Source organism: Trematomus bernacchii, unplaced genomic scaffold (genome assembly GCF_902827165.1).
Source record: "Trematomus bernacchii unplaced genomic scaffold, fTreBer1.1, whole genome shotgun sequence".
NCBI classification, from domain to species: Eukaryota; Metazoa; Chordata; class Actinopteri; order Perciformes; family Nototheniidae; genus Trematomus; species Trematomus bernacchii.
In genome coordinates this window covers 6318584-6332521 of record NW_022988043.1, presented here as the reverse complement: position 1 = coordinate 6332521, position 13938 = coordinate 6318584, and the positions used below count along the sequence as shown (strand labels likewise).

The following is a 13938-nucleotide window of genomic DNA, read 5'->3' as shown; positions in this document are numbered from 1 at the left end:
CCTAGATAACCAAACAAATTGACAAGATAACCAAAATCCTTGAATCTACACACAGCAAATAAACTCAAATGACACAACGAGATGTAAAAGGAGATCTCACATACAGTATAGTCGATCATATGTGAACATCATATGTGTAATTCGTGGCACAATTCAAACGGGATCGAAAGATAATCTTTCTCTCTCCATTGACATAACTTTTCCGGAGCTCAACCGGAAGGGGAGGGACTTCGCCTCTCACAGCCTTCCTGCAAAATTCGTATTGTTTTGGCGGGGTCTGTTATCGTTTGTGACTTCCTCATGAACATTAACTTTTCCTAATACGAACTATGGAGCGGTACGTATTACATTTGCATTTGGTTTATTCCTGAACATAATCAGCAAACAGACGGAAAATATGTAATGATTATTAGCTCGCCAAAGAAGGTTTTGCCAGTTGCGGTCATTGTTGTTGACTTTAGCTATCGTTACCTAGCGTAACATTAATTTGAACGATGTTATCAATCCTAATAGGTTGTTTTGAGTAAGCTTTACTCCATAACAACTATTTTAGATTTAGCAAGAAACCAACGATTTCGGCGTGTAGAGTTGTGTCTAGTTATGTCACTGAACGAGTAGCTAGTTAGCTTGTTATGCTAGTGCTTACACTGAAAAACTGACATCCGTTACGTTAGCCAGCTGTTGCTCCTGATGTTTATTGTTTTAACTGTGGCCAACATTTCCACAATGAAATGCACTTGTATATATATTGCGGACATTGTGGAGCATACGAATAATGTTTATAAATGGTATCTGTTTATTTTGTTCTTGATAACGCTACGTTTCTAGTGGAAGGCTGAGTCGAGCAGTAAGCGGCAGACCATCGGATCTGCCGATGCGCGTGCAAGACACCAACAGAATGAGCATGGTGTATACAACACCGAAGAAGTGGGTTTGATGCAAAAACGTGTTTACATTCATTCGTTTAAGTTGTATAGTTAGCAAAGATACAGGTTTCTTGTGTCGTTTACGGATTACACTCTTATTTGTATGAAGCATACATGTGGTATAATCTGATGTTGCCACACCCACACAACTACTTTACAAGATACTTTACTTCTAATAATAGGTTGTATCCACAATATGATATTATATATTAAGATAACTTAGTGAGGACTACACTGTTATAGATGGATTGAGATGTTGTGGCTAGATTCATGTCATTGTATATTACATTACACTTTTTAATAACAAACTGGGAGACACTGCAGCTTTGTTTTTTAAAGGCTTCATAGATTACATTCTACTTATTTTTGTGTATTACTGTATGAACAATGTTTTATGAACCTGTGAGAACTCAGTAAAGTCAGACTAATAGATTAGTGGTACTTTGCCGTAATAGCAGTCATGTGAAACATATACATTTGTTCACAGTTTTGTTTCTTTACAGCAAACAGCCTTCCTTTGGAAAGCTCAACATACCCAAACCGCAGTCTGGGACCTCTGAGAGGCGGACCAGCTTCTTTGATGCCCGCCGGTATGTGAATAATATTTAAAGAATATCCAAAGTTGCATTACCATGTACTTCTACAATGTAAGTGTTAATACACATATATAATACTAAGAATAACAATCTATATACATCGGCAATATATGATACAGGTCCTAATACAACTTAAGTAGTAGTAAGATCAAATAAAGTGTAAAATGTTGACTTTGCCTTTATACAGGAATATAAGACGTCAGTACCTGAACATCCTGTGAATATGGCTTTAAAGAGTATAATGCATGTTCTATATGAAAACCTTAGCTGACTGAGGTTTTTATATATATTAATAGGTTTCTACAATGCAATTGTTTCTATGCAAATACTATCTATCCATCTACATCAATAGTTTAGGTGAAAATGTGGATGAAGCTACTTTACATTTTTATGCGGATGATACCGTGATGTACTGTGCAGGTCCCTCCATTAAGGAGGCGGTTGTTAAATTACAGGCTGTTTTTAACATTATTCAGACTCAGCTCGCTGAGCTTAAGCTTATTTTAAATGTTGAGAAAACCAAGGTAATGCTCTTTTCTAAAGCTAAAAAGACTCCAGAGACTGCTTTGGATATTGTTACTATGCAAGGACAAGTACTCGAAGTGGTTACCTGTTATAAATACCTTGGTATCTGGCTTGATGATTGTCTTACTTTTAAACTTCAGGTCATTAATCTGCTTAAAAAGCTGAGGGTTAGACTAGGTTTCTTTTTTAGAAACAAGTCCTGTTTCTCTTTTGAAGCCAGGAAAAGGCTAGTGACCTTTTTACCTGTGCTGTACTATGGTGATTTGATATATATGAATGCACCTGCCCATTGCCTGGAAAGGTTAGATGCCGCCTATCACTGTGCTCTGAGATTTGTTACTAACTGTAAAGCACTTACTCATCACTGTACCCTGTATGCCAAGGCAGGTCTGCCTTCACTTACTGTACGGAGGCTCAGTCATTGGTACATGTTCATCGATAAAGCTATGTTGGGTAAACTACCAACTTACATCTGTTCTCTGATTTCACAGAGAGTGGCAAGTAGCTATTGCCTGAGATCCCAGGATGTGTTTTTATTACATGTGCCAAGTGCTAGGACTGTTTTAGGTACCAAAGCTTTTATGTGCGCTGCTCCTCTAGCTTGGAACACTATGCAACATTTTTTGAAACTCAGCATTTTGGTTCCCTTGCATCATTTTAAAGCACAGCTGGATGAAATGTTATTAGATACCTGTCATTGTGAATAGGTTGCTAATTTATACCCCTGTAATTATGTTGTATGATGTCCTTTTTGTTTTCTGTTGTTTTTATGTGTAACCAATGTACTGCAGGTCTCCCTTGAAAAAGAGATCGTTGATCTCAATGGGATTTTTCACCTGGTTAAATAAAGGCTACAAACAAACAAAATACAATTTAACAGTTTTATTTGTCAATTAACACAATTCATTTTTGATATTGTGGTGTAATGCTAACATTTTGTCTGCAGAACTAGTGGAGCCAGCATGCCTCGCAACAGCACCATGTCAGGATTTGGAGGAAGTGAGAAGATAAAAGACAGCAGACCTCTGCATGATAAAGCGTTTGTTCAGCAATGCACCAGGCAGCTGCACGAGGTACAAACACTTTATCAGCCCATGTAATGTATTTACACACACGAATAGTTGAGTTAGATTTAACAATGCTTCACCCTTTCATATTCAATACATCAAATCCAATGTGTAGGAGATTTCAGGTATTTCTTTCCATTTGTTTCATTTTTGTATCACTACACTCACACTGATTTAACATCAATCCTTATGGTATCTGATTTGTAGCTTAACCTTTTTATGTACCTTTCTATAAACATGTATAGTTAGTTAATATGAGTAGGATTCCATACCGTTGCCCTGTCCAGTCTGATTCTCTCTTCGGTCTTTCTAGTTCTTGACAGAGCACAATTACCCAGGCCACTTGTCAGCCAAGACCCTCGTGTCCCCCTCCACCAAGGAGTTTGTGAAGGTGTTTGAGTTTGTTTACCGTCAGATAGACCCCACGTTTGAGATGCCAAACTCAAAAGTTGAGGAGGAGGTTCCAACTCTCCTTAAAACCCTGAGGTAAGATGATGTCATTTTGTTGTGATAAGTATGTATTCATTAATATTAATATTACTTTGTTTCGTTTAGTGCCCCACATTGCATATTTTGATCATAAAAAGCACCTGGTGGCTTACCTTGTGTATTGGGAAGGCACTTTAGTACCACTGGAATATAAAGATTGGGCTGGATTGAAGTAATATTAAAAATAAAAGAAAGATGAAGAGAAACTATTAAACTATGCATACAAAAGAATCATAGTACAACAAGTCTGAACATGCAAGTACCTATTTGAATTAGTTGTAGCCTTCCTTTTATACATTTTAAGAACTTCAACTTGTAACCCAGTATTCCTACACTCTGGTACTTCTACTTAAGTACTTCTCCCACCTCTGTTGGCTTCATCAGGGTGTCCGCGGGGTCTTAAAAAGTATTAAAAGTTGATAAATCAATTTAGCGAAAATTAAGTCTATTTAAAAGTATTAAACGGCATTTTCCAAGGTATTACATTTTGTAGCTTGTTTTCAATAAGTATATCAATTGTCCAAAGAGGTTGTATTCTACAGTCTGCCTGAATGTAATCATTGCGTAGGTGTGTAGTGTGATTCTTTGTAGTTTATTTATGGCATCCCGTTGGATTTGACGTCATCTGAACAGGACATCGCGCGCTCACTGCTTGATAGCCGCTGATAGAGCACGAAGGTCCGTTTACGCCGTTTGTTAAACAACATCGTTATGGGGAAATGCAAGTTTGCGTCCAAATGGTTGGAAGATAAGGAGGAAGGACAATCTTATATATATATATAGTAAATGTGAGGTAAAGTGTGTCGCCAATGTAACCGGTTAAAACTCGAAGTGGCGATGAGGTCTTAAAATGTATGGAAAGGGTCTTAAAGGTCTTAAAAGGTATTACATTTGACTTCAGGATTCCTGCATATACCCTGTTCATATTGATGTTCAGATCGCTGGAGCCATCTCCAACGATCATCTTTCCTTTCTCTCACTCTTTTTTTTCTCATACAACTCTCTTCTTTTTGGTTGAAGGTATCCATTTGTACTCTCCAAGTCTTCAATGTATTCCGTTGGAGCCCCCCACACCTGGCCTCTGGCCCTCGGTGCTCTCACATGGATGATTGATCATGTCAAGGTGAGAAGCTAGACCTTTTTAATTTGAAAAGAACAGGCTCATTTGCATAGGAAGCAGAATAAATTATTGTAAATTGATAACCTAGTTAAAACCAGTCTTGTGTTTTCTTTCTGTGTCAGATTGTCTCGTATAAGAGTGAGCAGGAGACGCTGTTCCGTGACTTCTGTGATGGCGATGAGGACATCGAGGAAGGGGCTGAGTATAACAAGGTACCTCTTTAAGTATGTATGCTTTGGATAAAAGCGTCTAACAAGTGACATGTGATGTAATGTTTAAACAGCACACACAGTGTATTCCAAACCCATTCAGTGTTTTTCCTCTGTATTTCGGACCAAAATCAAAATCCTCAACATAACTGCACATTATAAGGTTATTCTTATCCGTCTAAATCTAAAGCATCTTGTTTATTTATCTTTATTCTCTTTGTCTTTACTGTGCAGCTTATCGAGGACTACTCGGCTGAGGGATACTCCAAGTTCATGAAGGGCGAGGACACGTTTGACGACATGGAGGATTTATTCCTCAATAAACTAAGTAAGCACAGCATCTCTTTATGCAATACATTTATTTTTAAACAATTCTTTGCTTTCCATAGATGTTTGAACATAATTTAAATGACTGTACGTTCAAATTTAGATTCTTAAAACTGGATTTTAGTCCCATTTAAAAGTGTTGTTTTCTAAAACGACAAAAAACAACAAGAATCGTTTGTCTTCACCCCAGCCAAACTTTATAACGTTGACGAAGTCCTTCTGGACTCGATGGAGGAGAAGTACACAATCCTCAGCACTGAGCTGGATCTACTGGAGAAGGACAGCCAGACGGTAAGGAGACCTTCTATAAAACCATTCCCATTTGTGCTGCGTAGATTTAGGATTAGAATCTTGATATTTCTATTACGGTTTTTTATATACGGTTAGGGTTATTGCACTGCACAAGTGGAAAGGGTGAAAAACTATCATCGTTGTTAGGAAAAATATCACTCTTCACCGGCTTGGTCTTCAATATCAGGAAGGATACATGTATTTATTATCCTTGCAAGAATGAAAGTAGTCATCACACACAGGGCTGCATGGGACAAATAGTTCCCAGAACAGTGTCCTTGACATGCTTATATACAAGAGAGGGAGTTACAATCACAAGATGCAGAATACCGGTTCAAAGCAGTATTCAATGTTTAGTTCAGATTAGCTAAGGCCTGCGTAAGCAATAAACATGACAGTCACATATCTATCTCCATAGAGGCTGAATCATCATGTTAATTGTTGTCACATAGCTATCATATGCCTAAGTGTGTCCTGATGCTCTTCTAGGTAATCATACTTCCTGTTTCGTTGATATTAGAAGAGTACATTCAGTATTTTCCCAACAATCGTCAACAAAATAATTGTGCAGCAAAATGAAACGAAAAGAAGATATTTATGATGATCGAAGGTGCAACAGTTTAAAGCTAAAACCAATATACCTTGGCTTTGACAAGGGTGTGCATCCGTTTTATAGTTCAGGGTTCGTACGGGTGCTGGAAATCCTTGAAAATGCTTGAAATTGTACGAGGTGTTTTCAAGGTTTGAAATTGATTGATTGATTCTGTCTCTTCTCCTTGACAGGACCGTCTCACGACCAAGAGGATGGCAAGAGTGAAGCTGCAGACAGACCTGAAGAAACTCCAGAGTTATCGAAGCAGCCTGGATTCCTTTAAAGCAAACCTGGAGTGCAAATATTCAGAACTGAGTGATGAGCAGGAGACTACTGGTACATATAACATTCAACCAGATGTTAAGCAGGATGCACGGGATCATGGGGGAGATTTCAGTATTCAGACACCAAGCAGATTCATGTGCTAATTATCAAAGCTCATTAAGTTACTGAAACTATGAATTTACATGTTCTTTTTTGGCCTGTCTCTACTCGGTACCAACTAAACAAGGATTCTTCTTAGGAGTTAACTGGACTTCTTGACTGAGATATTTTCTCTGTCTGAATCCTTGTTAAAAAAACATTTAACATTCTTGCTTTAAATAAGTCCCCAGAGACCACACTTTACTGTGGTTTTAAAAAACTCCCTACCGTGCGATAGAAACATATTCTGTCTCTTACTGTCAACACGGGATCATTCAATGCTAACAAAGCTCCCACTGAGCAGCATAGTTCACTACTGAGGTTTGGATGGCATTTTGAATCCTTTTATTCTCTCTGTCTTCCTGCAGATAGTCACCTGGAGTCTCTCAAACATGAGCAAAATGAACTGCAGCAACTCCTGAAGAACCAGAAGTTTACTCCAGCTGATGTGGAGAGGATCACCAGAGAGAAGAGAGAGCTCCAGCAGACCATCTCCAGCCTCAGCAAGTCTCTAGAAGAGACTGAGCAGCACAAGTGGAGCGAGGAGATCGCCCTGGCCAAATTCAACGAAAAGGTATGAGCATCTAGTATGCATACTTAAAAGAGAGTGACATAGTTGGGATTAAAATTGTATTTTGTGTCAGTGTTTGTGGCTGCCAAAGATTGATAATGGCAAATGCTTTTCATCATTTGATTTAACTTGAATTCCTTGCCCCTTCTGTGCGTGTCCTTTCCTTATATCCATCCAGGCGGAGCTGAAGGTGGCAGAATACCACAAGCTGGCCCGTAAACTGAAGCTGATCCCGCTGTCTGCAGAGAACGCCTGCGGTCATGATTTTGAGATCAGGCTGTTTGAGTCGGGTACCATGGATCAGCATAAAATTAAGATACAGGTACTGCCAAGATCCAATTCAATACATATACATTGAGTATGATCAAAGCTGGCTTATTATACCTATACTAATGTCATTTCCAGTTATTTGGAGCTTTGATACATTTAATATGTTATCGGATAGAAATGATATTCGATTTTGTTTTTTTCGTAAAAAATGAAAGATGTGTGTGTTCTGTGTCCTTGTTCTGATCTTTGCGGTGTGTTTGTAGATGCTCCTGAGAAAGCTGGTCGGTGACGTGGAGGAGGAGAACAGTCGCCTAGCCAACATGAAACTTAGTTTGGAAGAGTTTTATGAACAGGTCAAAACATCCTTATTGTTTTGCGATGCTAACTTTTTCCTTTACCGACGCACATTATTACCAAAGTTTATATTTTTTCCATCTCAATTCTCCATTTTCATGTGTATGTGTGTCTTTTAGGTGGGTTGTAACATCTTGGACAAGTCCAATGACCTGAAGAATCTGAAAGAGCAGATCCGCAAGGTGGATGAGCGTCTGGATTCTGACATGCAGGTAAAGTCCATGTAGTTCACATTAACACATCTAGTGACCCAACCACATGTCAACAAGATGAACTATGTCCGTGTCAATCCAGCATTGAACGGTTTGTCTTCAAGGCAGAAAAACAGGAATATGAAACATTTTCAAATATTTGAAGCACACAATGTTTCCTGTGTGTCTGTGTAGGAGTTGGCACAGGAGGAACAGGACTGGGCCACAGAGATGGAGACAGTGGAAAACCATCGCAGTATTCTGAAGAAGAAAGTTAAGTATGGATACGACGAGGCCGTGCAGCAACTGAAGGCAGCACAACAACAGTGAGTAACTGACGATACTGTTTATATGCTGTGGCCATCACACAACACAACATGATCAAAAGCCCCCTCTAAATACTGTTTCTGCACTAAACATTTTTTAATTTTAAAAAGGATTTGGCTTTAAGTGCTCCGGGTTTCTGTTTGTTCTGTTTTAGAATATAACACTTGTTTATTTTCCAGGTACCACCTTGTGCTGCAGGAGACCAATGAGGAGAGGCGAACTGTAGCAAACAACCTCGCGTCTGTATTTACCACAGCTGCCAACCACCTGTCAATCACAGAGGTAACCTTCTTACTCTACACCCGCCTCCTAATCTATTTCTAAGGAATACTTCAATCAGTTTTAGCATGCAAATAAACTACATATTGTTTTATGTATACAGTATATAGTGTATTGGTCTGATGGCATCATTATTCAGGTTGCATCAACACCTGTATTTACATTACTGTGTGTAATATAACCCATTGGTGTGTGTGGTTGTGCTACAACAGAAGTGCATGGAGGACCTGCACAGCGGAGTGCAGCGTGTCTGCTCCAAGGCTGTGGAGGACGATGACGCCGCTATACAGAGGCTGAGGGAAATTTTGAAGAGCTTCACAGCCAAGGCCAACAGTTTGTAAAAAGAGGCGGGAAAAGGCCTTCCAGTCTGCAGGGGGCAGATAACTCAAGAGACTGGAAGCATGGGGAGCTTTATCTGACATTTGTGTTCTTAAATTGTTTGTGAAATTGTTCCCACATTGTTTGTGTCTTAGATTTAGATTCTCATTCATTAGTTCATAATCGTTCACTTACCCTGTATTAACATGTTCCAGGTTTTCACGTTGGTCTTTTGTGTCATTCTTTATCAACACATCAATGTTTTTTTAATTATTAAACACTCGTATACTAAATAAAAACAACTTATTACTTGTGCCCGAAGAAACATATTTAGATTTATAAGAACAAATGACCAAGCCTTTTTATGATTGGTCTACAGACAAACTTTGGGTAAGTATCTAATAGTACAACCGTTTAAATTCTCAGATCACATAAAGAATCACACTTATTTAAAGTCGTGACGTTTTCCTTTTTCCATTACATTGCATTACATATATATCTATATCAAATAGTTTCTGAGATGCAGCCATTTTCTTGTCAACAGGAAACCATCAAACTATGTTTTTTCCTCAAATATAATGTAATCTATAGAAATGTAAATCTAACATTTTGTCAAAATGTTGTTTGTAAACTTGCTAGTTTGTGGTGTAAAGAAACATCGTCAGTCTTCATTTGGTCGTACTGTAGCGGTTGAGCTGAAGCCACTAGAGGGCAGCACAATCTTTCGGTTGCTCAAACTGATATATATATATCTATATATCACAAATACACAAACACAATTCTTAAAAGGCAATTAATTTTGTAAAAATAAGCCTGACATTTTTATTAAAATGTAATAAAACTCAATCTTTAAAAGTTGTTTTTAAATAAGGCATGGGAAGTACTATTTAAATGTTTTCTTTTTTTCTGACTCAGTCATTTGTTTCCTCTTTTATTTTTGTACAGTTTACAAAATGCCTGTTGAACCAAAAACTAATTTAGTTTGTTCTAGCTAACAACTACATGTGAAATGTTTTGTAACAATAACATTGTTATAACATCAGTGTTTCCCCTATATACAAATAGCGGCGGTGCCGCTATGTCACATGAGACATAAAAACAAAGACCTATCATGCAAAATGCACTTTTGTATGTCTTTTATACATGAATATGTGTCCGCGGTGTGTCAGGGAACTCACCAAGTGTCAGAAAACACAACCCTCTCTTTTCCTCCATACCCAGATCTCTAAAAACGGGGCTGCAACGGAGCTGATTATTATTTGAATTTTTCTGACGTCAGAAAAGGGGTGCTCCGCCTATATGGGCAACTCTCCACCTATCAGGGGAATGAGAGACTGCTCGAAAGGGCTGGAGACGCTGTAGTACATATGCCAGGCCTGTAAGTGGCGCTGTAGTCTGCCACAAAAGCAGAATCAGCTCTTGCAAAAACAGGGCTGGAAAAGAGCAAATAGAGCTAAATGAGGCATGGCTAAAATGCATGATCTGTTTGGTATTTTGAAAAGAAAAAACTTCACAGACATGTTTTATATAGGTATGGCCCTACAATATATGCTTCAAATATAGCATGATAGGTCCACTTTAACAAAAATAAATAAGTGGTGACCCTTTTTCATTTTTGATAGTTTTTTAAGTGGATTTGTAGTATTTGTGTTACTGTATGTTCAATAAAGGGGTATTTTGCTAAATCTTGAGACATTGCCACTGTATGTACTAGGCATGGCCGGTTTTTGGCATAGGCCACTGTATGCCTAGGGCACCAGATCTGGGGGGGCTGCGCTGGTAGCTCTGGGAGGGGAAAAAACATTTTTGACCGTTGGTGCTCATCCTAATTTTCGGCCTTGATGTAACAACATCATAATTAAGTAAATGTAACACCCTTTTCACCCCAGTTACACTTTTCATTTGCCCTGTACGATGGGCGCTGTAAGTGATGAAAGTGGGGGATGTTGGCTTATCTGGCGCCCGCTACTCACAGCCAAAGTGCGAGCGTGGGAGCGAGCGAGGGAGAGAGAAGGGCGCACCGGTACCGGCGCTGTTGTTATTACTAGCATCTGGTGCTAGCTGCGCTAACAGATATAAGAAGATGTTTCTACAACAAGGGTGGAGGAGAGCTCTCTCCTGTCAGACTGAGAGTCTCAGTGAGGTAAAGGACTCTCAGTGTTTAGATAGTTCACTTTAGTCTAAGTTATCTCAGTGGGTCTCAAACGGTTTGACCACAAATTATGTAAACACATATTTCCAAGGCACTCCTTTATAATTATTGGGATAAATAAAAAAAGGTTTGAAATCATTCCAATGTATACTATAGGACAGTAAACCAAAAATATCGTTTAAAACTGGAGAGATTAAAGAATATGGATAAATAAATGTTAACTGGTAAAATAAGATATAAATAACGTTACATTTATTTGTTATTGGCTATGGTAGGTTATTGGTTATGTTCACATACTTATTTGATTATTAAAATGCAAACCGATCTTTTTCATATGGGTGTTTAGAGTTGTACTCCCTAGATCAGGTCTCTAGTAATTCTGCTCAAAGTGCACCAGATTGAAGCATTTTACTTTAAAATGTTCAAAAAAGTCTTCCCGGGGGGGCATACCCCCGGACCCCCCTAGAGGATGTGACATCCACCCCCCAATTCAAACATGTTCATACAATACGGAATACATTTGAAGCCATTTTGACGTTTATTACCTATGTCAATAAGTTTCTGTTTTTGTAATGTATTTGCCTTTATATATAAAATCTCGCCTAAAATCTCGCCTAGGGCCGCCAATTGGCTAGAACCGGCCCTGGTACTAGGCCTCAAGAGCCTTTCTTGTGCTGGCAGACACATAGAAACATATTGGTGGGGCGCACTTTGCACGCGCACACACTCAAAAATTCCACCGCTCACATTTTGCTGGGCCCGCGTGCCTTAGCACCGCGGCTATGACTCCATCCTAGGGGAAACACTGAACATGGGTAGTACTTTCCCTAACCGTAAGTTGCCCGTTGTAAGATCTGCCTTACATTTCATTGTGAGAAAAAATTATAAAAAGTCTTACATTTAATTAGACAAAGCTGCAACAACTTTCTTAATCAGAGTAAGCACCACAGAAGTGTTTACATTGATTCTGTCGGCTGAATCTCCTCATTGTATTCTTGATTGCAACCACAGTGAGTCTACATAAGCCCACTTTATACCGACACAACTACAAAAAGGGAGGTTTGAAGCTGTCTGTTTGTGTTTGCTGAAAATCTCTTGGCTGATGCGTAGTTGGTGGTGAGAACTTCTCTCTTCTCAATGCTTTCTCTATTTCATGGTCAGCATCGCTCATTGTCCCTCTGTCCACGGAAAATCTGCCTGTTGGGATTGTTTGTGATGCAATCCAGAGATCCTGTGGCAAGCTGTACACAATTCCACTTTATGTTTTTAATATATATTTTATTTCTGTATCCTTCAATACGGGCCCTGAGGCAGTGTTTGTCAGACTGTCTTATGAAACTTTACGGTTCATACGTTTTTTTCACAGAATCTTTTTAAACAAAGACGTCTGTTTTCTGATTCAGCTGCTCTTGTTCGACACGGTGTCATTGATTTATGATTTCCCATCTATTTCCAATTCACTCCTTTCTCTTTAAAGGAAGAACTTTCCCTACAACGTCCTTATTTTCCATTGTGTCAGAGGAGCACATGACTGGATACATACGTGTTATTTAGCTGCTTTAGATGCTTTTATCCAGAAGGTCTTACATCCAACGCTTCTATACAGCACCACAAGCAATATGGTGTTTTTAATGTTGCCCAGGGACACTGACATGTTAATGCATCAACATACAGAGATTATTTTCTTGCAACAGTGTGGCAAACATTTTAACTTGAAGCAAAAAATTGCAGAATTAATCAAATACAACAGTGGTTGATATTATTTAAGCATATGATTTGTAGAAAAATAAATAATAAATAACTATTGCAATCCTGAAATACTTAATTTCTAAATAACTACTTTCATTCGTGTCATCCGGGGCTTTGGGTCAATGGCCCGACGCTGAAACTCCACATTGTGTCAATACACTACAACACAATAATCTGGAAGAAGTTTTTACAGGGGAGCGTTTGAAATGCACCGGTGCTGCGAGCGTGAGAGAAATGTTTTGGCAGATGTGAAAGATGAGGTGATTGTGAGGGGCTCCGTGGAGAGAGGGAATGAAAAATGTGATGGATAACTTCCACTACTAGCAGAGGCAACCCCTGTGCGTGTGTGTGTGTGTTGGAAAGGGAGAAAAGAGGGAGGGGGTGGGGTGCAGGAAGAGGAGAAGAGGAAGCCCGTGCCGTGTGTTAACATTCACAGAGACTTAATTCAAACTAAACAGGGCTGACCTTGGTGTGTTTATCAGATCCTATATGGACAGGTAGCCTCCATAAATGCCATTTTAGGACTTAAGAGTGCGTGTTTGTGTCTTTGCATGGGTGAGAAAAAATGAATGTCTAGATTTGTGTATCTTTGTACCCCCAGAGGCATGTGCATGGTGACCTGAACATGTATGTGTGTGACTCCTCGTGCAGGAATTTGCGTGCTTATTTCTGCACATGCCTGGGTTTGTATTTGTGTTCTTGCTTGTTTCCATGGATCTTTATATGTGTGTTTGCGTGTGTGTGTCTGCTGTCCCATGTTGCCTGTGGCTCTCAGCCTGCATGGACCTATTTTATCATGGATCATTGCATTCAAAGACATGCACCACAAATTCTTAATATAATGTATGTTCCTGCCCTCACACAGGGGAAGTCAATGTGACATGGGTGAGGGAAAAGGCCTAACTCTTCCAGGAGATGTGTGTGTGTGTGTGTGTGTGTGTGTGTGTGTGTGTGTGTGTGTGTGTGTGTGTGTGTGTGTGTGTGTGTGTGTGTGTGTGTGTATGTGTGTGTGTGTGTATGTGTGTGTGTGTGTGTGTGTGTGTGTGTGTGTGTGTGTGTGTGTGTGTGTGTGTGTGTGTGTCTCTCACAGGGCCTCTAATAGAAGAGAGATGTAAGGAGGAGGGTATGTGGTGGTGTGCACATGAGACATAAAAACAAAGTT

General features: G+C 39.2%; 1 protein-coding gene across 1 annotated transcript; it reads left to right on the top strand.

Moving 5' to 3' along the window:
* Window positions 1-234: 234 nt before the first annotated feature.
* ndc80 (NDC80 kinetochore complex component) lies at window positions 235-9721 on the top strand. Its single transcript, XM_034118773.1, has 17 exons — window positions 235-337; window positions 829-927; window positions 1430-1516; window positions 2994-3120; window positions 3428-3600; window positions 4624-4726; window positions 4846-4935; window positions 5167-5260; window positions 5450-5550; window positions 6334-6478; window positions 6934-7139; window positions 7315-7458; window positions 7670-7759; window positions 7880-7972; window positions 8147-8277; window positions 8458-8560; window positions 8770-9721. Exons 1-17 carry the CDS (start codon window positions 330-332, stop codon window positions 8896-8898), a joined length of 1923 nt encoding a protein of 640 aa, XP_033974664.1. The 5' UTR covers window positions 235-329; the 3' UTR covers window positions 8899-9721.
* Window positions 9722-13938: the final 4217 nt, after the last annotated feature.

Excerpts from the sequence above, each read along its gene's own strand:
- ndc80 (XM_034118773.1), top strand. Across the intron at positions 928-1,429 it reads GTGTATACAACACCGAAGAA|CAAACAGCCTTCCTTTGGAA; the intron begins GTGGGTTTGATG and ends GTTTCTTTACAG. Across the intron at positions 6,479-6,933 it reads TGATGAGCAGGAGACTACTG|ATAGTCACCTGGAGTCTCTC; the intron begins GTACATATAACA and ends GTCTTCCTGCAG.